Below are 23,082 nucleotides of genomic sequence, written 5' to 3'. Positions count from 1 at the left end.
CCGGCTCAGGCTGCAGCGAAGCCGCAGGGGCGCTGCCTCCCCGGGCCTGCGGCTGGGCGGGCGGGTGGCCGCTGGCGGAGCAGGAAGTTGGCGCACGTGGGGCAGCGCGGAGCCGGGCCCTGCCGGCAGCACAGACGCTGCCCGCGCTATTTTAAGCATCGCAGCGGCGAGGTGAGCACAGCTGGCTGCTGTGGAGGCTCCTGGCTGCCCGCTCCAGCCTCCTTCCTCTGCCTGGGCCGGGAGCTGTGTCCTGGAAGTCAGGTACTTGGGGCGCAGCCCCCGGCCCCGGCCTTGCTGGAAAGGCTGGGGCAGGGCAAGGCAGAGCAGCTGGTGGTCTGGCCGGGCCTGCAGGCGTTGCCAACAAGGCAGCTTGGCACTTCCCGAATGGGGAAGGTCCTGGGCACTAGGGGAGCTGGCAGGGAGGGACTCAGATGAGCACTGAAGGAAAATCCCAAGCAGCAAGGAAGAGGGATGCCGAACTGAAACATCACAGTAGTTGGATCCCTTTTGGGACATTTCCAAACTAAGTTTTGCAGTCTTTCCTCCTGGTGTTGCGGGCAAAGTAGTCGGCCATCAGCTCAAGGTTTAAATCCACGTTCAACTTGAAGTCCTGCTTGATGGTGGAGACCAGGGTTTCTCATCTGAGTCACTTTCAAGGTGCTGCAGGGTGCAAACACCTGCCAAGATGCGTACGGTAAACCCAGAGATTTCAAACAGGAATCTGTGGTGTCGAAGGCATGCTGACGTGTCATGGTTTTTCCTGAGTTCTTCGCAACAGAAGTATTGCTTTGTTATTTTTCTGCACTCAAAACATGAGTGAGAGCTAAAAGCTGGCATTTTCCAAGGGGTGCCTTGAGCCTAATAAGGGGTGTCTCAAGTGTAAAAAGGTTGAAAACCACTGGTATAGTCTGTGGTAAAAAAACAACCTGATTAACTGGCCAAGAAAAAAATTATATCAGAAAAGCAATGTAAAAGAAGCAACATATAAGTAGGCTACTGGACAAAACATGTGTCTGTAAGATCGGTGCTGACCCAGGTCTACCACTGCCTGGCTAGGTGGCCTAGTGCAAGTCACTTAACTGTGGTTCAGTTTTCCAAGTTGTTAAATAGTTTAATATTTAGCTTGCAGGAGAACTGTAAGGATTAAAGACAGTATATAAAGGGGGGGAAAAAACTGTTTCTTCCCTCAGCTACATATAATTTAGAATCGGGGACAAACAGAATGAAACTTTTTTTTTTTAAGGTCTCCTTTGTACATAAAGGAGAACAGTAATCTGATTTAAAGAAGACCTCAACTAGGTCTTTCAGAACTACAGATGGTTTCACTAACACAATCTTATACAAATTTCTATTGCCTTCCAGAGTTATAGTCTAGCAGAGGGATCTGTATTAGCGTATGGTCAGCCAGGATCAGAGGTATATGTGGTACATTGAAAATGTAAAGCACTAATGGCTTTACGTTCTTCTGTGATTATATTCACTTTGAACTGTTTAAAAAAAAAATAACTTGCATTTTTTTGTCTCCTTCTGTGCGTCTGTCAGACTGTCAGTGTTGAGCCATCACTTACAGGCAGCTTCTGTAAATAAAGATTTTAAGTAATTTTAAAAAGTGATGTTCTGATACACAGCTCTTAGAAGTAAAGTTTGACCTTAACATTTCTCACATTTTAACTTCTGCTTAAGTCTTCATGTGAGGAATGTTCATTTACGATATTCTACTGATCATATGGGTTAGTGGTTTTGGAATTGAGGTGTTTATTATTGACCAGATTTTTTTAAAATTAAAAACAATTTGCCAATCTGAGGCACTCATATTTATGGAAGCAAAAACAGCTTGCCAACTACTAACTGCTGCTGGGGGGAGGGGGAATGCCAGACAGAAAAAAGCTTTGAAAACTGACACTGTACCTGTGTGTGTGTGTGGCACTGTCCAGAAGTTTCCCGAGAAATATAAAATTGAACTACATGCCCGGAAGGCCTTTATTTTGCATAATATGGTCTCTTGTACACTTTTCTTTTAATTTTAGTGTTACAAAAAGGAAAAGCTATCTAGCTGCTAGGACTTTCAGTCCTGCATATTAACAAGTATTAACGTTATGGAAAAACACATATTTAATTTGCCTGGTTATAATAGGTATTTTTGAGTTTCCTTATTGCAAATGTAGAGGACAAAATTATGGCATTTTGGTGGGGGGGTTTTGCATGTGTATTAAAGTAGAATTTTGCACATTTCGGTATCTTAACTTTTAAGTTTGGGGTTTATATTTATTTTGGTTTGGCTTGTTCTTTTCAGGACAGTAATAACAGTGTCTAGTTTTGGTATTTCAGTGTTTTAATTAGTTAATGAGTTAAATGTATTTTTAAAATTTAGACTAACTTCGTATGAAGGGCATTGAGATGTTTTATTCACAGCTCTCTGGCAGCAACATCAAGTTAGGGTTGAGATCTTTTTGGAGTTTCTTTTGATTTTTGGTGAAGAAATGGCTTCTTCACATCTCCTAGTTGAGAAAAGCAAGAACATAAGTGTTGGCAGTATTGAAAGTTATAAACATCAATATAAATCCTACGCACACTTCATAGAAATATTGAAAGAGAGAACCTGCAAATCTGTTCAGTTAGTAGTGGTTACCACTAGACGTACTATCAATTTGGAACCATGACTTCTAGTCTTAAGTGTTTGCAAGGTGAAATATTCAAGTTGTAAGCACTTTTTGTAAAATGCCAGGCACACTGATGTTATATAGATGCTGAAAATTAATTATGTAGTTCTACTTTTGGACTTGTAAGTATTATGAAGAAAAACACTGAATTTTTATGCTTGCAAACTGTGTCAAACAAGTAAGCTGGATGGTATTAACAATGAAAAAGTATATTTTCATATCATAATATGTACATGTGCTAAATAACACACACCTTCCACTTCTGACCAAACCAAATTAGGGGCCCTGTTTTCTTTTGTTGTTTCCAGATGTGCTATGCAGTCCTGTGAGTGTGACCCTTGAGTGCTTAGCACCTCTAAAAACTGGATTTGAAATAACCTGCTTAAAACTGTATGATGAGGCTGGATTTAAGCCTGGTAGTTTTGGCTCCTAGTTACTAGATCAGTGATTTTCAGCTGGGGTGACATGACTCTTTTGAGGATAATGCAGGGTGCCATACAACATTAGCAGTTAGATGTGTAAACTCTTGCACGTAATTCACAAGATAAACCCAAAGATTTCAAATAGGAATTCATGGCATCAAAAACATTCTGAATTGTCTTTCTGTGTCCTTTGCAACAGAGGAATTGCTCTTTTGTTTTTCCATACCAAAATATGAGTAAAATCAGTTTTTGAAATTGAGTAGTGCTAAATTCAGAAATTCTGCGGAGAGGGTCTGGAGTCTAAAAAGTTTGAGAACCACTGTGTTAGATCCTTCTGGGTATCTGCAAAATATTGTAGGTAAGTAAGTAGAGCTGCATATTAGTATTGTGAGGCATGTGTCTGGGCAGGAGGTGGGTGGGATGGGGAGGAACAGGGAACATGTATGAGAGGAGTCATGCTATACAGTTTGCACAGAGGTCTTGATTCTAATCACTGCTGTGCAGATTTGTATCCTATGTGTTTTATAACCAGCTAGTGTACTTCAGTAGACCAGCAAAGTGACTGACTGAGGGCTAGTCAGCACTGCAGATTTCTGCACGAGGAATTCAGGGCCCAAGAATGGCTGAGGTTCTAACTGAAAAGCTGTAATAAAGTTTGCACAGACTTAGGTCCTTGCTTATGTTTTTGGAGGGGAGAGTGAGTGGGGAGGAGAACAGTGGGAATGGAAATAAAGAGGTCTTGGGTGGGCAGAGTTGTCTGGTTTGCTTATAAGTATAGAGACATAGATTTCCATACACATTAAATGCTAGTGTGGTTTCATTAGCAATAAGAGAGGCAGAAGGTAAGTAGAATTGTAGGAGGGAAATCTTAACTGAGTTACCTGAAAATTATCTGCTGCGGCGCTGAGCTCACCTTGCTTTCCTATGTTACCTCCACCCGCCCCATGCTGTACTGAATTGGGTACCTCCTAAAATCTGACCCTCTTTTCTTCAGTTTTATTCATCAGTTACTATTTCTTTATTTATAAATAGATAACTTCTGACTGCACAAAGCGCCTGTAGGCCAGAGGTTACTGCCACTTAACCTTGGACTTCTCTGTACTGTTCTCTGTGTAGGCTTTCACTGTGCCACTTGCCACAGTATCCGAGCTCTTTCTAGTAATGTATTAATGCAGTGGCTCTCAAATGTTTTGGACAAATGAGATGTTGTCAACCCTCAGTATTTCTCACAGACCACCCTGTGTCTTTATTTCAGGCTTCTAATGTAGGAAGGGGCAGTGTGATCTGTAAACTACAGTATATACCAGAATCCAAGATGACTTTGAATTTAAGACGCCCTCCCCCATTAGATTCTAGACATGGAGAATTTATACATTTGTTATAATTTTCTAAGTCCAGATTGTAACTTTTGGAGGGTTGTCTTAGAATTGCCCTATTCCACCTGTTACAGTATGGCAAACAGCATGTGGGGGGAGGGCCTGCCTCTTCTCATTCCTGGCCCTGCAGTGCCTGTGTGCCCCATGTCTACCCCCTCCCCGCCACTGTGGTGCCTGTACCGCCTGCTCTCCTTTCACTTGCACACTTGCTGCCTGCACCCCCAGCACCTGTTGCCACCTCTTTGCTACCTGAAGCCCATGCTCTTCTTCCCCTTGCCACTGTCACTTACCTTCCCCCTCATGACTCTGGCCCCACTCTGGCCAGGCCAGGGACCATGGCACATGTACTGCCTACAACCCCAGCCCCACCATGCAGCAGCTGTGGCAGCAGCAGCAGCTTTGGCCCTGGAGCTTAGACCAGAGCTGCCTCTGCCATGGCACTGCATAGCTGCATGGGGGCAGCATGTGCTCCATGGTTCCTGCCCCTGACTGGAACAGAGCCCTAGGAGGAGCAAGAACTGCAAGGGGAAGAAGCAGTGGGGAAGAGAGGGAAAGGGATCAGAGAGCAGAGGATATGGGACTAGGGTAATGATGGTAGAAACTTTGAAATAGTAAGTGACGTGCAGCCTGTTGTATGTAGCATAGGCAAACTGTATGGGAGGATCAGACACACGGGCTAGAAAGAGTCAAATACTCAAACCAGAAACACGGATATGTATAATTATCAGTTGCAACTTAAGTATAGGGTATGACCTTAATTAAAAGACTCCAGCAGTTTGTCAAGTGCACACGTTATAGATATTACATGGTGTCAGAATGGGATGCAGAAAGTAAGAATGCCTGGCTGAGAAAATTAAAGTCTTCAGGAAAGTTAGTGTTTGAAAGAAGTGCATCATAACTGGAGCAAATAGAAACAAGAATTTGAACTGTACACAACTTGCAGTGTAGTCAAAAGATGAATAGGTGCCAACAACGTTTTATTTTTTCATTTAGCAGGTGCAGAACTAATACAAATGTTTTAATAATTTTCAGTTTGCAGATGCAGCAGATGAATAAATACAAATCTTTAATGAATAAGTCTGAGATATACTGTACAGGGAAAAGTGTTACTGTAAGTGGCATAAATATTTGACCAGAGGTCAGACAAAGGGGAAAATGTAGACTTTTTTGTGGGTAGAGTTAAAACGGGCAGTACAGACTTGTAAATTTGGCAAACTATTGAGTCCCTCATTGTGTGTGATATTGCATCAGACTCATGACATGCAAGGTTGTTGTCACCATGGACGTACGTTGGGCAGAGACAATGTAAGCAAAGCAGTAGAGTGAACTAGGAAAACGCATGCATGCGTTGTCAACAAGACTATCATTAAGAAATGACATCAAGGACTGGGAGGCAGTGTGCTGCCAATAAAAACTTTGACCTAAAGAACTGAAAAAAACAGATTAGAGGCAATCAAAGTTTTTTTTTTTTTCTTGTTTTTTTAATGTAGTCATAGCCATGATATAAGAAACATTTTCATAGGGGCAAATTTGATGTGAATGTGGCAAACACTGTCATTTTGCCAAAATGTGGAAACCTAGAGAGAGAAAATCCCAGGATAAATAGATATTTAACCCTTAGAAAAACAGATTAGCAAGCACTGACAAGATCTGTTCCTAGGTATGTTAAGTGCTGAGCCTTTTAAGGATGAGAGAAAAATGGATCTGCGTGTTTACTCGTGAAGATGTACTGAGTTTTAAAAGTGATACAGGACACAGGCCAGTGTGATGTCTCCTGAGGCAGTAATTCTCAACCAGAGTAATGTGGGGTGCTATGCAAACACCGGTGCATGATTCACAAGATAAACTTGGAGATTTCAAACAGGAATCCATGGTGTCAGAAGCAGAAAATTAGGGTTGGAATGGACCTCAGTAGGTCATCTAGCCCAAAGGCCTACTCAAAGCAGAACCATCCCCAACTAAACCATTCTGGCCAAGGCTTTGATTAACCAGGTGTTAAAATCTTCCAAGGATGCAGCTTCCACCACCTCTCTGGGTAACCTGTTCCAGTGCTTTATTACCCTCCAAGTGAGAATCTTCTTCCTAATATCTAAGCTAAACTTCCGTTGCTGCAATTTGAGACTGTTGCTCCCTGTTCTGTCACCTGCTGCTACTGAGAACTGCCTAGCTCCATCCCCTTTGTAACCACCCTTCAGGTATTAAAGGTTGCTATTAAATCCCCTCTCAGCCTTTTTTTTCTCCAGACTAAATAAGCCCAGTGCCCTCAACCTCTCATAAGTTAGGTTCCCCAGCCCCCTAGCCATTTTTGTTGCCCTCTGCTGGACTCTCCAATTTGTCTACATCCTTCCTGTAGTGGAGGGGCCAAAACTGGACACAGTACTCCCAATGTGGCCTCACCAGTACTGAGTAGTGGGGGATAGTCACTTCCCTTGATCTGCTGGCAACACGCATACCAATGCAGCCCAGTATGCTGTTAGCCTTCTTTGCAACAAGGATGCACTGCCTGCTCATATTCAACCAAGCTGTGGGCTGGTTGTAACCCCCTAGGTCCTTTTCTGCAGAGCTGCAGCTTAGCCAGTTACAGTACCCAGCATGTAGTAGTGCATAGAATTATTCTGTCCTAAGTGAACAACTTTGCACTTCTCATTGAACCTCATGAGATTTCTTTTTGTTCAGTTCTCCAATTTATCAAGGTCTCTGTGAATCTTAGCCTACACTCCATGTATCTACTACTGCCTCCCCACCCCCAGCTTGGAGTAATCTGTATAATTGCTGTAGGTGAACTCTGTCCCATCTTCTGGATCATGGATGAAGATATTGAACAAAACCAGCCCAAGGACCAACGCCTGGAACACTGCACTTGATAATGGCTGCCAACTAGACATTGAGCCATTGATTATACTACCCTTGCAGCCTAGCAATCTAGCCAGTTTTCTGTCCACCTTACTGTTCCTTCATCCAACCTGTACTTCCTTTGCTTGCTTGCAAGAATTTTGTGGGCAACTGTATCAAAAGCCTTGCTAAGGTCAAGGTATATCATGTCCACTGTTCTCCCCGCAGCCACAGAGCTGGTCATCTCAACCTAGAAAGCAATCAGGTTGGTCAGGTATGACTTGTCCTTGGTGAATCCATGTTGACTGTTCCTAATCAGCAGGAATGCTGGTTTTCTCTAATTAAATACCACCCCCAAAATTCTGTGATTTTTAAAAAAAAAACCACCCCAAAATCCACATTTTTCTATTATTAAAAAGAAGGGCCGCGATATATATAGGTATCAGTTGAACACAATGTTTTTATATATTTCCACTTTTAAAGTCATTTGGAAGCCTACTGGTGCCTTAATCATTGTAATAAAATAAATTCTAGATACCTATATATTTTGGCATTTGATTTTTGGTTTTCTATCATGGAAAATCAGAGCTCCCTCTGCCCCCTTCACTCACCAAAACGCAGGTCCTGCTGCAGCTGTCTCTCTCCTGCTGCTTTTTTTGCTGAACAACCTTGATATGCTGGTGCCCTGCCCCCAACCCTGCTAGTGCCACTCACTGCCAAGCCACAGCCCCCCCAATCTCCCCCTGAGTCTTGCTGTTGCCCCTCACTCCTGACTCACAGCCCCCCTAGCCCTACTAGTGCCCCTCGCTCCTAACCTGCAGCCTCTTGGCCCTGCTGGTGCCCCTCGCTCCTGACCTGCTGCCCCCTAGCTCCTAGCGTGTGGGGAAGAGAGGGAGTGTGGGCACAGGCACATGGCAGGGGAAAGGGGCAGCATATGCCCCCCAAGATTTCTGTGCCCACAGCAGGGCTTGGGGCTGCAGCCAGGCCAGATCAGCTCCGGGCAGGAACTGCCTCTGGCCCAGTGGGCAGGACCCAGTACGGGAGGAAGTGCTAAGCTTAGGTACCCCTTGCCCACCCAGCAGCAGTGGGGGCACAACTCTGCCTCACTGCTGCATCTTACCTTGGTAGCCATGGCAGTACAGTGCTCCTTCCCACACTGGGTCCCACCCACTGGGCCACAGAGGCAGCTCCTGCCTGGCTACAGCCTCATGCCCTGCTGTGGATGCAGAAAACTTGGGGGGCAGCACATTCCTCTTCCCCCCGCCGCAACATCACTTTGGCCCCCTCCATACCCCTCTGCCATGTCACCTGTAGCCCCCCACCTCCCCACCAAGTTGCCAGTAGTCTCCCCACCCACGTGATGCATTACCTGTGCCCCCTCCCCCCCATAGACTTACTTGGAGGGAGCTGCAGTAGGTGTTCTCCACCGCTGCCTGGCTGCTATGTGCATGTGCATGCACTTTGACCCCTTGTGTCCCACTCCCTGCAGCTCCTTGCAGGCTGGAACTCTGCCAGTCTACAAGGGGAAACCCACAGTCTCCTGCATTTTTCTCCTTTAAAGGAGAAAATCTGCATTTTTCAACAGCAAAGAGCAAGTGGGATCCCTGATAATCAGGTCATCTGCCAAGTGCTTAGAAATAGATTCCTTGAGATCCTGCTTCATGATTTTTCCAGGAACTGAGGTGAGGCTGACTGGTCTGAAGATACCCAGATTCTCCTTCTTCCCTTCCTTAAAGATGAGCACTATATTTGCCCTTTTCCAGTCATCTGGAACCTCTCCCAATTGCCATGCTTTTTCAAAGATAATGGCCAGCAGCTCTGCAAGTCACCTTGTTCAGCTCCTGCATCTTTGGGTGCATTGCATCTGGCCTAGTGGACTTGTACACATCCAGCTTTTCTAAGTAGTCCGTAACTTGTTCTTTTGCCACTCTTGGCTGCTCACCTCCTCCCCATACTGTGCTGTCATAGGTCATAGTTTGGGAGCTGACCTTGCCTGTACATTCTGAGGCAAAAAAGTCATTGATTATTTCAAAAGCTTTCTTGCTTGTTCCTTCTGAGTTCTTTGCAATAGAAGCATTTCTCTATTAGTTTCAATTAGTCAAGAAATTAATGAAAACTAAGAACAGATGTTTTTTGGGGAATGCTTTGAATCGAAAAAAGCTGAGATCCACTGCTCTGCAGTTGTACAATTGCAATTGTTTAAAGACTGGATCACTTTGCAAATTGAATATCTGGTTAATAATCTACGCCGGAGAAAAACTACAAGTTTGTAGTTAAGTGCAGTTTATATTGTGGCTTCAAGCTAGGAAAACATTGCTACATTTTCCAATAGTAGAATTTTAACTTGCAAGCCTTACAGGGATCATCAGCTGTGCTAAGGTAAATTTAAATAGAGTCAATATGGCAAAGAAATAAGGTGATTTGAGATGTGTTTGCAGAATACCAGGGTGTTTTTGAAATCATGGGGTGTTTTTCAGAGAAAAGTGCCATAAAGATAAACTTGCAAGTACCGTCTGTAATGTGTACACTTCATAAAATTACCATAGCGTTAAGGGCTAAAGTAAGAGAGAACTGCAGTGTACAGAACAGCTGCAGGTTATAACAAAGCCTATAGGTAGGCTAATTCTATAGCAGTTGCAACTATGCCAGGGTGAGAAGACATAAAAACATATTTGAATCCAAGAGTTAGTAATAAAACACAGAAAGGAACACTTGTAATTGCCTGCAGTATAAGAATTATTAAGTTGGCAAAAGCTGAATTTTAACTGTTTTAGATTCCAGTAGTGAATTTTGGCAAGCACAGCTGGATGACTTTGTACATTCAACATACAATTCAGCAGAGTCAAGTTTATCTGACTTCACTTTGGCATCTGTTTAGCTTCTGAAGTGTATCAGAGTAATATAATAGGTATTTTGAAGGGCTGGAAGATGTTGAATAGCATCCTGGTATGGAGAAAATATCAGACAAGATTGGGGTGAGAAGCATAAAAGAGTTTTTAGTAAGTACTGTAAAAAAAATCTACGACTGAATAGGAACAGATACAAAGTGGCTTAGACCAAGAGAAAATATTTAAGATGTTACTGGACAAAAGAAGTAATAATGTAAAAGTTTCTGCAGTAACTGAATTGTTGACACTTGCAAAGCTAAATTGTAAAGATTTTTGGGAAGAGTTATTTACCTGGCTAAATTTAGTCTGCACATGTCAATAATAACAGTTCAGTTAAGACATCTGCTGGGGAGTTTGCCTAGGTTTATGGCATATAAACATTTTGAAGAATTACTTGGAAAGCACTGGTGCTACAGTATTTCATGTCAAAGAATAAGTTGCTGTGTTAGCTTTACTGGATTACAGGATATAATGATGCCAAAAGGGGCTCCTGTTGCTTATACCTCTAAACCTCTGATAGCAGGACTGTGCCCAGATAGAAAAAAATAAATGCTAGCAACAGTGGTTGATGTATGTGATTCTTATCAGTATACCCGTAGAAACAAAGTAGTTGGTGAAATGGACCACAAGCGTCTTGAAGCTATTTTTAGAAAACCTTTGTACAGTGTTCCACCCAGAGTTCAAAGATGGGTTCTCACACTCTAAGAAGTATTATCTGGAAGATGTCTACAGAGAGTAGAGTAGAAAAAAAAGAGTTAGCAATTGCTAAAGTCTTATCCAGAGCATACGTTTGAATGGCAGAGGGATAAATTCAGAGGGAGCTATTGATGCAGTATGTTTCATGTTGTCCAGTTTCCCAGTATTGGAACAGAAATTGAAGAAATGTCAAGCAGCTGCTGTAAATTATGTGCTCCTCCAGCACATAAAATGGAGTGTTTTGCAGGGATGATCAGATCAGATCTGGGGAAAGGTCTCCATTCTTATTGCTCATTTTGCAAGCTGGGCTTGTAAAAATGACAGATACTGAAGAGTCTCAGGAAAAAATAACTATTTATGAAAGTCACTTGGGAGCAGACTCATCTAAAAGGAGAGCTTAGATGCCGTTCGTTAGTTATGTATGTACAGTCAAATTGAGGATATAGTGCAGTCCTGAGAGAGATCTCAGAAATCGAAAGGAAATACTGATACTACATGAAGGCAGAAATACACTGGGTGTGTATTTTTTTAAGTGTTAGCAGGTAATCTATCCTATTTTGGGTGTCTTTTATTCAAAATCTGTAGAAGTAGGGTTATCTCAAATGTCCCAGATATGTCTGTCATCAGAAACTGCAAATCTAGTTGCAGTATATGGCATGCCTGAAGAAGTAGTGAGAATGGACTACCATTTTGCTCCAGAGACTGTAAAACATTTGCAAAGCAATGGGATTTCATTCACAAAATAGCGAGTTTTTTATTCCTACAATTGAATGAAATTACAGAGAGTGCAATCACCATATTTAGTTGATTCCAAAACAAGGTTTTCTACCTCATTTAACATGGGCTGGGGTGGGGGAGGAGGGAGGGACGCAGTGGCCCTGGCCCTAAGATAGGGATTAAGATTTTGGAGCAGCATGATGTTTATACTGGGGAGTCACAGGAGGAAGATCTTTACAGAGACAGAAAGGATCTGTTGAGTACTAATAGAATCGTACTGGGGAGGAGTAAAGAGGATGAACAAACTGAACCTCCTCAACATCTGAATTGGCAGTGCAAGAAATGTCAGATCAGCCTACTGAACCTTTTGAATCTTAAGTGGCACATTCAAATAGAAAGGAGAAAGGAGTTACCCTACCAGTCTACCCTGTTACCATCTCTAAAAGCAGAGTGATATAAAATTTGCTAGATACAGACACTAATTATTTTAGTTTTTTAAAAGAATTTAAATCGGTTTTTAAATTTTGCTCTTCGAAGGCGATAGAATGATGGTTGGATAGGAACCAAAGTTAGTCTGCATTTGTCATAGTAGGTAGGAAAGGTAGTAATAGGATGGGCTAGAACATTGGGGTCCAACCTTTTAGTCAGATGTGCCACAAATTAACCCTACACCCTCCCTTAGTGCCACTGAATCTTTTCTCCAAACTGATCTGCTGCTTTGCTCTCTGTTTCCTGCCCTATCTGCCACTGTGCTGCCCGTCTCCACCCATCTATTGTGTCTTGCGCACAGAGGCTACAGGTGCCATTGGTGTCACACATGTTGCAGTTTGGCCACCCCTGGAGTAGACAAGCCAGTGACATATACTATATACATAGAATCATAGAAAATCAGGGTTGAAAGGGACCTCAGGAGGTCATCTAGTCCATATATTCCTTCAAATATAAGATGCCCTTGAATTAAAGATGCACCAGAATTTTCTGATAGTTATACAGTCAGGAAAGGGATTAATGTTAATTATAAATTTCATCCATGTATTATAGGTGTAGACATACAGTAGCACAGCATCTGGTGTGTAGTAACTACCCGTGTCCACCCATGTGCATTTCATGATAACTTGCCCTTCTTACTTTTGCGGTGTAGGATGGTATGAATTGGCTTTCATTTACCATGAAGTAAGAGCATGCAAATAGGCTGTTACCATGGAGCAGCTACTCCTTTATCTCTTGAGAATTGTGCCCCTGCCTAGGAATTGGTCAAAGCTCAGTCACAAAATTTACCTTTTGCTAACTCTTGATGCACAAGCAGCCATAACCCGTCTTCAACCATCTGTGATTGCAGTGTCAGTTGCTCAGAGTTTCAGAGATGTAAGTGGAAACAAATACAGTACACACAGTAGATCACCTTGGTGATGGTTTTGAAACCAGTTCCAGTTCCTGAATTTGTATCTGTTACATCCTTTGGCAACCAGATTTCAGCTGATGTGTCATGCTGGGTATGAGTAGCCTATAAATAGAAAAGACAGCAATTGAAGCTGAAATTACTGTGTTTGTAAACACTGCAACTTTATATTTGTAAATGTTAAAAAAAAATGTATCCATCTTAAAGGCCTAGAACTATTACATTTTTCACCATGAGGAAAGAGAGACGGGCATGTTGGTTGGTTTCACTTTCCTACTAGGTAGTCTCATAGGAACTCAAGGGCTAAATACAGATGGTGAAAAAGCCTGAAGCTGAATCAATTCAGTCTTTGCAGGTTAGTCTAAAATGCACAGATTAAATTGAAACAGAAGTGAACAGATATTTACCTTGGATTCAGGAAATGCAGCCACATGGCTGCAGTGGCTAAGGTCAGAAGCTCAGTGGGGTTGGGGGAGGGTGCTAAAGCACAGCTCTCTGGCTGTGTTTACTTACTCTTCCTGCTGCCCCAAAGGTGTTTGGGATTTGCAGTCCAGAATTACAGCAATGGGACTCTGCAGGATTGCTCATCACTTCCTTTTCCTGCTTCCAGGCACCTCTAGGATTACATTTTTTATTTACCCAGCAGTAAATTTGAGTGGGGGGGAAGGGGTGTTTAACCCCCCTCCCTGGCCCCAAACCCTAGCTGGGGTTTGCCTGGGAGGGCAGTTCTCCCTGTAGACTGGGCTGCATCCCTAGCTGGGCTTGCCTGCTCTCTGAAGCAGACATCATAGCCCAGCCCAGGGCTTGAAAGCATGCTGGGATGCTGGGGGCTGGGATTTAACTTGAACCAGGAAGTTTCATAAACCAGTTTGACCCAAATCAGTTAAGTCTGATAGGCTTATCTTAAACCACTTTTAGCCATTTTGAAACTAGTTTATATGCACTGAGCTTCTGCCCTGGCACCCTGGTTGAGAATCAGTGCTTTATGGTAACAGAAAACTGGTAAGGGGGTAGTAGTGCTATGTATGATGAGCAAGAGGCAAAACCTAGGCCATGAGTTTTCAACTTGCAGATTGTAACACCCTTCCTCTCAGTCCAAAGTGTTGGGTTATATTCACCATCTTCTTTTTAGCTGGTGGGGAGGGAAGTCCCTGAAGAGCATGCCTTTTTCTCTTGAATATTGGTTTGTCAGGGAGGAAGTTGAGAACACTAATGCAGTGGGGCTGCGTTTTTGCTGTAACCAAAAATCATTTCCCCCTACTACTCTGCTGACTGGTCCAGCCCTCATCCTTTTCATTGTGTGGGGTATTTTGGAGGAATTAGCTTATCTTTGTACATGGTAGAATGCAGGATTGCAGGGCTTCCAAATTCCCATTACTTCCCACTCCTACTTATCCATGTCTTCTTTGAGTCTCTATGAATATATTCAGTGAACACGTTTGTGTTGTATCATCTTCACTTTCTACCATATTTCTCCCATGTTTTGCATAGGAGGGATATAACACAAGACTGTTTAGTTTGTTTAAATTTATTTTAGCTCTTTATAGATGCTCCAGCCTTGCTAGTTGCAGTTCTTAATCTTATTTCCCTCTTCTCCCCTCCCCCCCCCCTTATTTCTATAGGCCTTCTCTGGTTGGTGAAATTAAACAGCGCACTTCAGTGATGCAAGAGGACCAACAACCTGAGGTAAGGTTAAAAATAGGGGCTTCCCCTGGGAAAACTGACATGAGGTACTTAGTCTCAGAGTCAGCAAGCATATGCCTGGTATTGCCAGTCCCAGGCACTGAGAAGTCATGAATCATGCCACCCAAATATGAAATAAGCTTAAAAACCATGATGTCTTTTAATTTTCTTAAAGTTCTTGAGGGTTTTTTATTTTATTTAGTTTTTGATCTTTTAGTGTTTGATTTGGGGCTCTAAAACTGCAGCTATGAAATTCAGAGGTTTTGGGGGGTTTTGGAGACTCGGCTTTGTAGAATCGCACGCATTAAGCAGGGGCAGACTTTGACATGCACATATATTAAGCAGGGATTAGTCAACAGGGCATGCTTCTTGGCAGTGCTCGCAGGCGCATGAGTTAGTCCCAAGATAGACTTTAAGCACTTTGCTGAATCAAACTTGGATGCTTTTTTTCTGCCCTAAACTTCTTCCGATTCTCTTCAATTTTCCATCTTCCAGCTCCATTCCCAGTTTCATATCCCAAGTCCCTTTAAATACTTTGCTATAGAAGGCTGTTTTGAGTGTGTGCACCTTTTTCCTTTTAATAAAAATACCTGTTTAATGTGACAAAGCACTTCTCCCTAACTCAACCTCATTAGCCCACCAAAGTCATTGAATGTGGAAAACTTTTTTTTTCTGCCACCTGTTAGAGAAATATAATATGAAATGCTGTTGCTAATATTCGCGCACACGGTTCCTCTTGCTAGAAATAGAGACTAGATATCTGTTGTGATTAGAGGCTGAATACATTCTGGATGAGAGATGGAATTGCGTCCAGTCTATAATGGGTAGATGATACATTGCATCAAATAATTTAAGTTTGATACTGCAGAGCTGCTCATCTTTCTCCATTTATGTGTAATTTAAAAATAGGTTAGATTACCCCACTGAAGGGGTAATCTGCTGAAGGGAGGGGAAAGATTTCACCTATAGTATTTTAAAACTGAGAGTTACTGACTTAAAGTTAAATTCAGGATGAACAGGATTTGGGAAGTTACACTTTGTTGCTGAAAGTTCTTAATAATCAGATGCATTTCATATGGCCTTGCTTTCAATTTTTTGAATTACGTGTAACATAAAACAACTTCCCACCTAACATTTTACATCCCTCAGAAGAGACTGTTTATCAAGTAAATACTGATTGCTATTGATGCCTTAACAGTACCTCTCATTTGGAAGGAACCTAGACTAATTATTGATCCACTTTCTGTTACTGGCTTGTGAACATAATGTTGATGAAGTATTCCAGGTCCTCCCAACAATTATTCTGATATAAATAATTCCTTGTCTAAACATGGTTCATATTTAAATTGGGCTTTAATTTCCCCCAGCAATATTTCTTGGTTTGCTTGAAGATTGGATCAGTAACAGAACTGTCTTGGGTGAATTCCCAACAGCACCTAAATTGTGTTCTACTTGTGCTAATTCTAAATGAGAAGAAGTTTGCTAATTAAAGGCAGTCCATAAATGTCTCAAGTGATGATATTTATGGGAAAAGCTTTGGACAGTTAATCCTAATCCTGGTAGGGGTTATAGGTGTACTCTACTTCACATCCTATTGACTTGGATTATTCATGTGCTTGAGTCAGTATGTGCATAAGTCTTCATTGGATGTATTAAAATGTGTATTTATGTTGAGTGAATATGGGTATTCTTATGGTAGCCTGATTTGCACTCTTATCAGTGTCCTCCTGGTTAGTGCTACTTTTAAAGCGGAGTGGTTGGTAGTTAAGTGTAATGTGTCCTCCCATATATCTCAATATTATTATAATCATCTGTGTATATTGGTTTCCAACACACAATTCTATAGCACCTTTAAAGAGCACAGTCTGCTGTATTATAATCTATAATCTGATTTTGTGTGCTCTGTTAGGTATAAATATTTCTTTCAAAAGAGGTTTGAAATATCTAGTCTTTAGTTGTATTTCTCTGTAGCATAGTTTTCTTGCTAACAAAAAACTGTTAAATAAAATCTCTTTTGTTTTCTAAACCCTGTTACTGTTTAAATTGTTCATTTGCTTGGATATTATACACATTCAAAAAAAGCACGCTAAAAAATGGGAGAGGCATATAACAGTATAATTGTAATTTCTGTTCTTTTTTAAAATTTATTCCATGCAGGCTGCTGCAGAACCAAGGCCCTCCTCCTCCAGCATACCAGAAGATGGTCCGAAGGAGGCTTCCGTGCTATCGCAGAATATTTGTATGTGCTGAGTTTGATTAAAGTTTAAAAATCACCATGTTGGCCATAGCTTTAGATTATCAAGCTATACCTTTACACTATTTCATTAGCAGAAATGTGATTATTAGTCCAAAGGGGAACTAATTACACCATTAAAAATGTAGGTCCATTTTCTCATGACTGACAAACATACAAGCAAAGTTGGGGGGAGGAGGCTGAATCAAAAAGTTTGATTTTTGTCAGTCTTCTAGTTTCATATCTTGAAACTACTACAGTAAAAGCTTTGTTACCCGGCATCCCCCGAGAATGGGGAATGCCAGATAACAAAATATGCCAGTTAATTGAGTGGCCCCAGCCGCCGCTTCTCCCGCTGCGTCTGGGGCGTCCCTCTGCCTGTCCCGCCTCATCGCCACCCGTCCTGCAGGCCCTGTGGGACAGGGAGGCGGGTCCCACACAGCCTCATGCAGCCTGTTATGCCCCCAGGCTGTGGGGGCTCAGCAGCGCAGGCTGCTTTGCCCCCGGCTGTGGGGACTTGGAGAAACCGGAAGTGCTGTAGTGGGCACTTCTGGTTTCACTTTATCTTACAAGCCAGCATGCCAGTTAGTAGAGCATGCCAGCTTGTAAAATGCAGCTTTTACTGTATAAACATATTCTGCTGTTGAGAACATAGATATACTCAGCCCTTATGTAGTCTGGGTCCTACTCGCTAAGCAGTATTTGGACATATACAGGCATGGGCATGGGAGCAGTGAAGGGTGCTGCAGAGGTGGCTGCATGTCCCAGTCCCAGCCTCCCCTCCTGCAGGATGGGCAAACCATGCCATAGAAGCAGCAGCCAGGGACTTCTTTTAAGTGCTCAAAACAGGTAAGAATCCCCTTTTCCCTCCCCTCCATGCTCGGCAACACCTCCCTACCCTCCCATTCCCTCTCCCCATCCACTGCTGCTGTCTCTGACTGGCTCTGGGATGGGGGGGGAGTCCCAGAACTCTCTCTTTTTAAACCTACTTACACCTTTGGACCTTATACTGCTGTCTCAGCCACTCCGGCCCTATTCCAACTAGGACAGTGGGAAGGCTGCACAGGGAGCCAGGTCTGGTTGAGGCAGCAGTAGCAGTGGTGGCAGCAGACAGGTTCCCCTCCCCTTGCCTGCTCCCAGACTGCCAAGAAATACGCTGGGAATTGGGCAGGAAGGAGGAACCTGCCTGCTGCCACTATCCCTGGCTAAGCCCGTCCCCCACCTGGCGACAGTGGTAGTGGCCAGTAGAGCAGGGGAGGGGACATGCTGCTGCACATGGAGGGGAAGGCGGGTGGAAATTCTTACCTGATTTTAGGGACTTAAAACAAGTCCTGAGTTGCTGCTTCTGTGGCATTGTCTGAAAGGAGGGGGTGCAGCCATATCACTGCACCCCTTCTGGATCCACCCCTGCATATGGATTTGATTTTCCATTCTGCCCCATGATATTAGTGATATATCACTAATGTCTTATGGTAGATGTTGTCTTATCACTATTGCTATAGCCAAAGTAAATTTTGTGTTGAAAGAGATAGGCGTGTAGGAGATAGGACAGACACATTTCAACTAGAAAATGTCCTGTGAAGTTTAGAAAGGGGTCTTTACTAATCTAGTGGCCTGAGTACAGTGAATAACAATAGAAGCTTCGAAGGAAATATGCCTGGATTTGGCTGTTTAGCTTCCCATGTGCTATTGTGCTGTATCAAATACCATGTATGAGATTCATGTTGATGTAACACATTTGGAAGTCAGAGATGCATTTTCCCAGCTTCCATGATTTTACAAATGTACCACATGGATCTGCAGTTTATCTGCATCTTGGACATCTCACCTACAGTCTGTTCCCTAATCCTTCTCTCCTGTGACTGCTATTATATTCCAGACTTTTGGCAGTTTGAAACTTGGCTGACTTGTAAAACAACTTGCCATAGAAGTATTTCCTATTGCCTTGTAAGAAAAAGTTGGTTGAAAAAATTAAACTATGCTTATTCACCCTTTCCAACTTTTTCTGATATACATTACATTTTAAAAAGCATCATTCAAAGGTTACTACTTTTACCATTGAACTCAATAGGAGTCCCTCTACCCCAGTTAATCAGACCTTCTGGCTCTTCACAGGCAGCTTTCATGAATCTGATGGATTTTACCTGTATCTTTATCAGTTAATGAGCATTTATATTGTATTATCGAATAATTCAGTTCTGAGAACTAGGGAAGAATCACAGGGTCAATTCTCAAGGAGCTGGACAAAACTGTACCGTATTTCATTTAAAGCTGTAGCGACCTTCAGTGTGTTTGAAGTTAAAAGCCTTAGATTAGCTGTTAGAGCCATTACAAGCACAGGCAGGTACCACATATACTTCTACAGCTACACAAGGAAACTTAACAGAATAACTGGACCAGTATAATTATGCTGCTGTTAAATGTCATGTGATGCATAGACACTCTTATTGTGAAGGGGGATGGGCAGGAGATGTCCCTCACTTTAGTTTGAGACATGTTATTGAGTGTGCTTTGCAATGTGCCCCTCTCCCCATCCTCCTGTTTTCACATTCCTCTTCTCTACCCTACATTTTGTGGCCTGTGTGTAGATCTTGTCCTAGTATCCAGAGGGATAGAAACATGAGGTTCTCTTGCATGTAGAGAGGCTGGGATTCATCCTTGGGGAAATAATCCCCAGATGTGGATCCACAATATTTATTGAAGCTTGGGAAAGAATCTAAGATTGCGCTGTTTAAAAAAAATCTATAGGTGACTGAATAGCCCAGGAAAATTAATATAACATTTTAAAAATTTTTCTGTTGTACTTGCAAACAGTTTGTTAGACATGTATACATTTTAACATTGTAGCAGATGCAGATGCTTTTAAAATTCTCTTGGAGGTGAAGATGAAGAAACGACAAAAGAAGCCCAATCTACCCTGCACTGTGACTGAACTTGTCACTGAGGAAGGTTCTAAAGTATATGTTGTTGGTACTGCCCACTTCAGCGACAGCAGCAAAAGAGATGTAGTGAAGGTAAATATACAGTTGGAGCTCTTCAACAGTGTTTTATGATATGTGCAGCTCACCACAACGAAGTAGATTAGTAGAATCTAGGTTTTTTGACCCAGCCCTGCACTTTAACCTCTAGGCTCCTGCCCTCCATTTAGCTTCTGGAACTAATAGGTCCAAAGTGAAGTTGTAGGCCATGTTGTTTAAACAGTAAATAAGTTGGTGAAATAGACAACCTGCCAGTCCCAAATGTTATCAATATTTGGCCTATCAACAGATAATTATTCTGATCTGACACCAAATGATGCTATATCATGGGATGTGGGGGAGGGCCTTGTTGAGATGCAAAGCTTCAGATGGAAAGTGGAATTTTGGAATTTGTCCCATGTGCTGGATCAGTAGCCTGTGCAACTGGAATGTAAAAGCTCAGCATGCTTACCCCAAATTCGAGGAAGTAAATCTGACTGAGAACAGGTTTGAAGAGACCGCCCATTTCTGGAAGCTGACCTACTGGAATGCCATGCCAGGATGAATCCCCTCCCCAGTCCACCCCCAGTGATTCAAGCCATTGGGAAGACCTGGCCCACCAAAGACTGCAGCGTGAAAAGTTACAAATTGCCTTTTACAATGAATATTGTTAAATATAGGGGAAGAGTTAAAAAATCATATTTTCCTAATCCAAGTTTTACCCTAGCTTCCTGCCCCCAGGTAGCTGCTAGATAATACATGTTGCTGACTTCTTCCATTATTAGTCTTCAGACCAGCAGAGTAACTAACAACATGTGATAATTCAAAACAATATCAGCTTCCTGAGGCCCTGCTTTCTTTCCCTTATTCTATTAATTGAAGATGGTTTGTGGAAGGGGCTCTGATTAAGTCTTGTACCTCTCAAATTACTCATATGAAAACATCGATATTGACTGCAATACCATTTCATCTTATCCAGGTTGGTGTAAATAAATCCATCTTTTTCAGACGATACAAGAAGTGCAGCCCGATGTGGTCGTGGTTGAGCTCTGCCAATACAGAGTTTCAATGTTAAAGATGGATGAAAAGACATTATTAAAAGAAGCCAAAGAAATCAATCTGGAGAAACTTCAGCAAGCTATAAAGCAGGTATGATTTCCTCAATGAAAATTAAATCAGTTTGTGCTAAAAGGTAGTTTATCACATTCCAGACAAATATGTCTGGAGCTGACTTCAGTGAGCCTTATAACCCTTCAGTCCTAATGTATGCATAAGCAAGGTCAACATAAAGGTTGTTACCAGCAGGGCTTTTCCTAGATAAGACATCCAGCTGGATGTCTTTACATGATGGAAGCCTAATTTTATGCCTTTAACAGTCTCTTGACACTTTTTAAAATGGAATTTTAACTCTACATTTGTATATACAGTATGCATTTCCTGTCCATTTAATGTTGGATGGCTCCTAGGTGGTGTGTTTTGTTACATTTCTCCTTCATTTTCGTTTTTTAAGTTTGTTTTTTCTTGATTCCTTTCTGCTTTGTCATTTAATGCTTTCTTAATCTTAGTATAGCTTGGCGCAGGACTTAAAAAATCCCAGTTATCACTTGAATTTATGTAGTGTAAGGTCATATATAACCTGACTGTTTCACAGTGTATAGATGCATATGCAAAATACAAGTGTGGGTTATTTTATTTGCTGCATTAAATCTGGAACTTGTGTTTAAGTTAATTATATGATGGACATCACAAAATGCTGCTTTAAAATCATAATGGCTTAGTTCTAACTTGTATGGGCTGCAGGTATTGGGTCAGTAATCAAACACGTATGGAATAAGTAAGTTGAATGGAGAAAATAATAATTTGCAGCAGATAGTAATTGCAACCTAAAAGCATCAAAGCATGTGCCTTAAAGATCTGGCCTAGAAGACTGCTTATGAGGCTAGAAATTTAGCAGCAGGATGACCAGTTGCAGGTATGAGTGCTGCCTTTTGTCCCACTGCCAGACTTCCAGCCCTGTGGGCCAGATGATATGGCAATGCACTCCCAGTCTAGCTATTTGGATGACAAGTGGCAGTGGTAATGGCCACAGTTCCCAGGAGATGACAGGTAATACTGCCAACCCTCATGCCACCACCAGATTTCCAGCCCCATTCAGAGTGCAGAGATGCATCATCTGGCCCATGTGCCTGCCTGCAGGACTGGGTATCTGATAGTGGTATGACTGGGGATTGCTGCAGTTCCCCCCATGGGTATCTGCACGGACCAAATGATATGGCTATTCACTTGGGACCTGCCCTGCAAACCAATTCTGGGCAGCTCATCCAGCATATAGTACCAGATGAGTTTGGCACCCTGGAATTTTATTAATGTGAGTTAGTCCCATTGACATTTCAAGGACTGGTCCTGAATTGGGATTTGCAGAATTTGGGCTCAGAGTAAAGAACATTTCATCTACTTGAAAGCACATGTAGTGATTAAAAAGCCAGTTATATTTTTTGTGGTTTCTCGATGATCTCTTTTTGACTCAGGCTGTTAGGCAATAATTTGTCCTTCCTGTTTTGGATTGATGTAGTATCACAGACCAGGATAATGCAACATTTTTAAATGATGCATGAATTCTTTTTAAGGTAAAAATAGTTTGCCTCATAATAGTCACTAAAATAATGTAGTTGGAATGCAATCAAAGATTCACCGTGTAAGTTCTGAACAGCTAACCTGAGAACAATTTCAGTTTACTTTTTATTGTTTATATATATGAATGCTTATATATATGTTCTTACTCTGCTACTTTGTTGAAAGAAAAAGCCAATGAAAATCAAGTAAACAACCTGATTTTAGACTGATGCAAATTCATGTTGGCAGCTTGGTAGTGTGATCAGTAGCTCCTGTCAGGAGTCAGGGTGACTGTACATGGAGCTGCTAGGCAGCACAGGCTCTGGGGCTAAAAACAGATGACTGGTTTATCCCAGGACAAAGACTTTAATCCTGGGATCCTACTGACTATAAGCCTATTGTCCCATTTTAAATATCCAAATTAATACTTTGCCCCAGGACAATTGAAGTTAATTGCCATTCAAGCTTCATGTGTAAAGGAGCCTGTTTTGATGCAAGTCAACTCTGGGATCAGTTATCTGTATTTCATAGATTTCATAGACATTAGGGCTGGAAGGGACCTCGGGAGATCATCGAGTCCAGCCCCCCGCCCAAAGGGCAGGAAGT

General features: G+C 42.2%; 1 protein-coding gene across 2 annotated transcripts in view; it reads left to right on the top strand.

Annotated features, from left to right (window-relative positions):
- Positions 1-82: 82 nt before the first annotated feature.
- The window catches only part of TRABD (TraB domain containing), a 47,693-nt gene continuing 24,693 nt past the window's right edge, over positions 83-23,082 (top strand). The window contains exons 1-5 of one of the 2 annotated variants that reach the window (XM_019543475.1): positions 83-261; positions 14,613-14,676; positions 16,831-16,912; positions 19,754-19,920; positions 20,872-21,012. In XM_019543475.1, coding sequence (XP_019399020.1) covers positions 14,653-14,676; positions 16,831-16,912; positions 19,754-19,920; positions 20,872-21,012 — 414 coding nt within the window. In that variant the 5' untranslated portion in view covers positions 83-261; positions 14,613-14,652. Of the gene's footprint in view, positions 262-14,612; positions 14,677-16,830; positions 16,913-19,753; positions 19,921-20,871; positions 21,013-23,082 lie in introns of those variants that run through there. The other variant, XM_019543476.1, reaches the window with a different exon arrangement.

The sequence above is a fragment of the Crocodylus porosus genome, unplaced genomic scaffold (assembly GCF_001723895.1).
Source record: "Crocodylus porosus isolate Cpor-Errol unplaced genomic scaffold, CroPor_comp1, whole genome shotgun sequence".
Taxonomy (NCBI): Eukaryota; Metazoa; Chordata; order Crocodylia; family Crocodylidae; genus Crocodylus; species Crocodylus porosus.
This window is presented reverse-complemented; position numbering and strand designations above follow the sequence as displayed.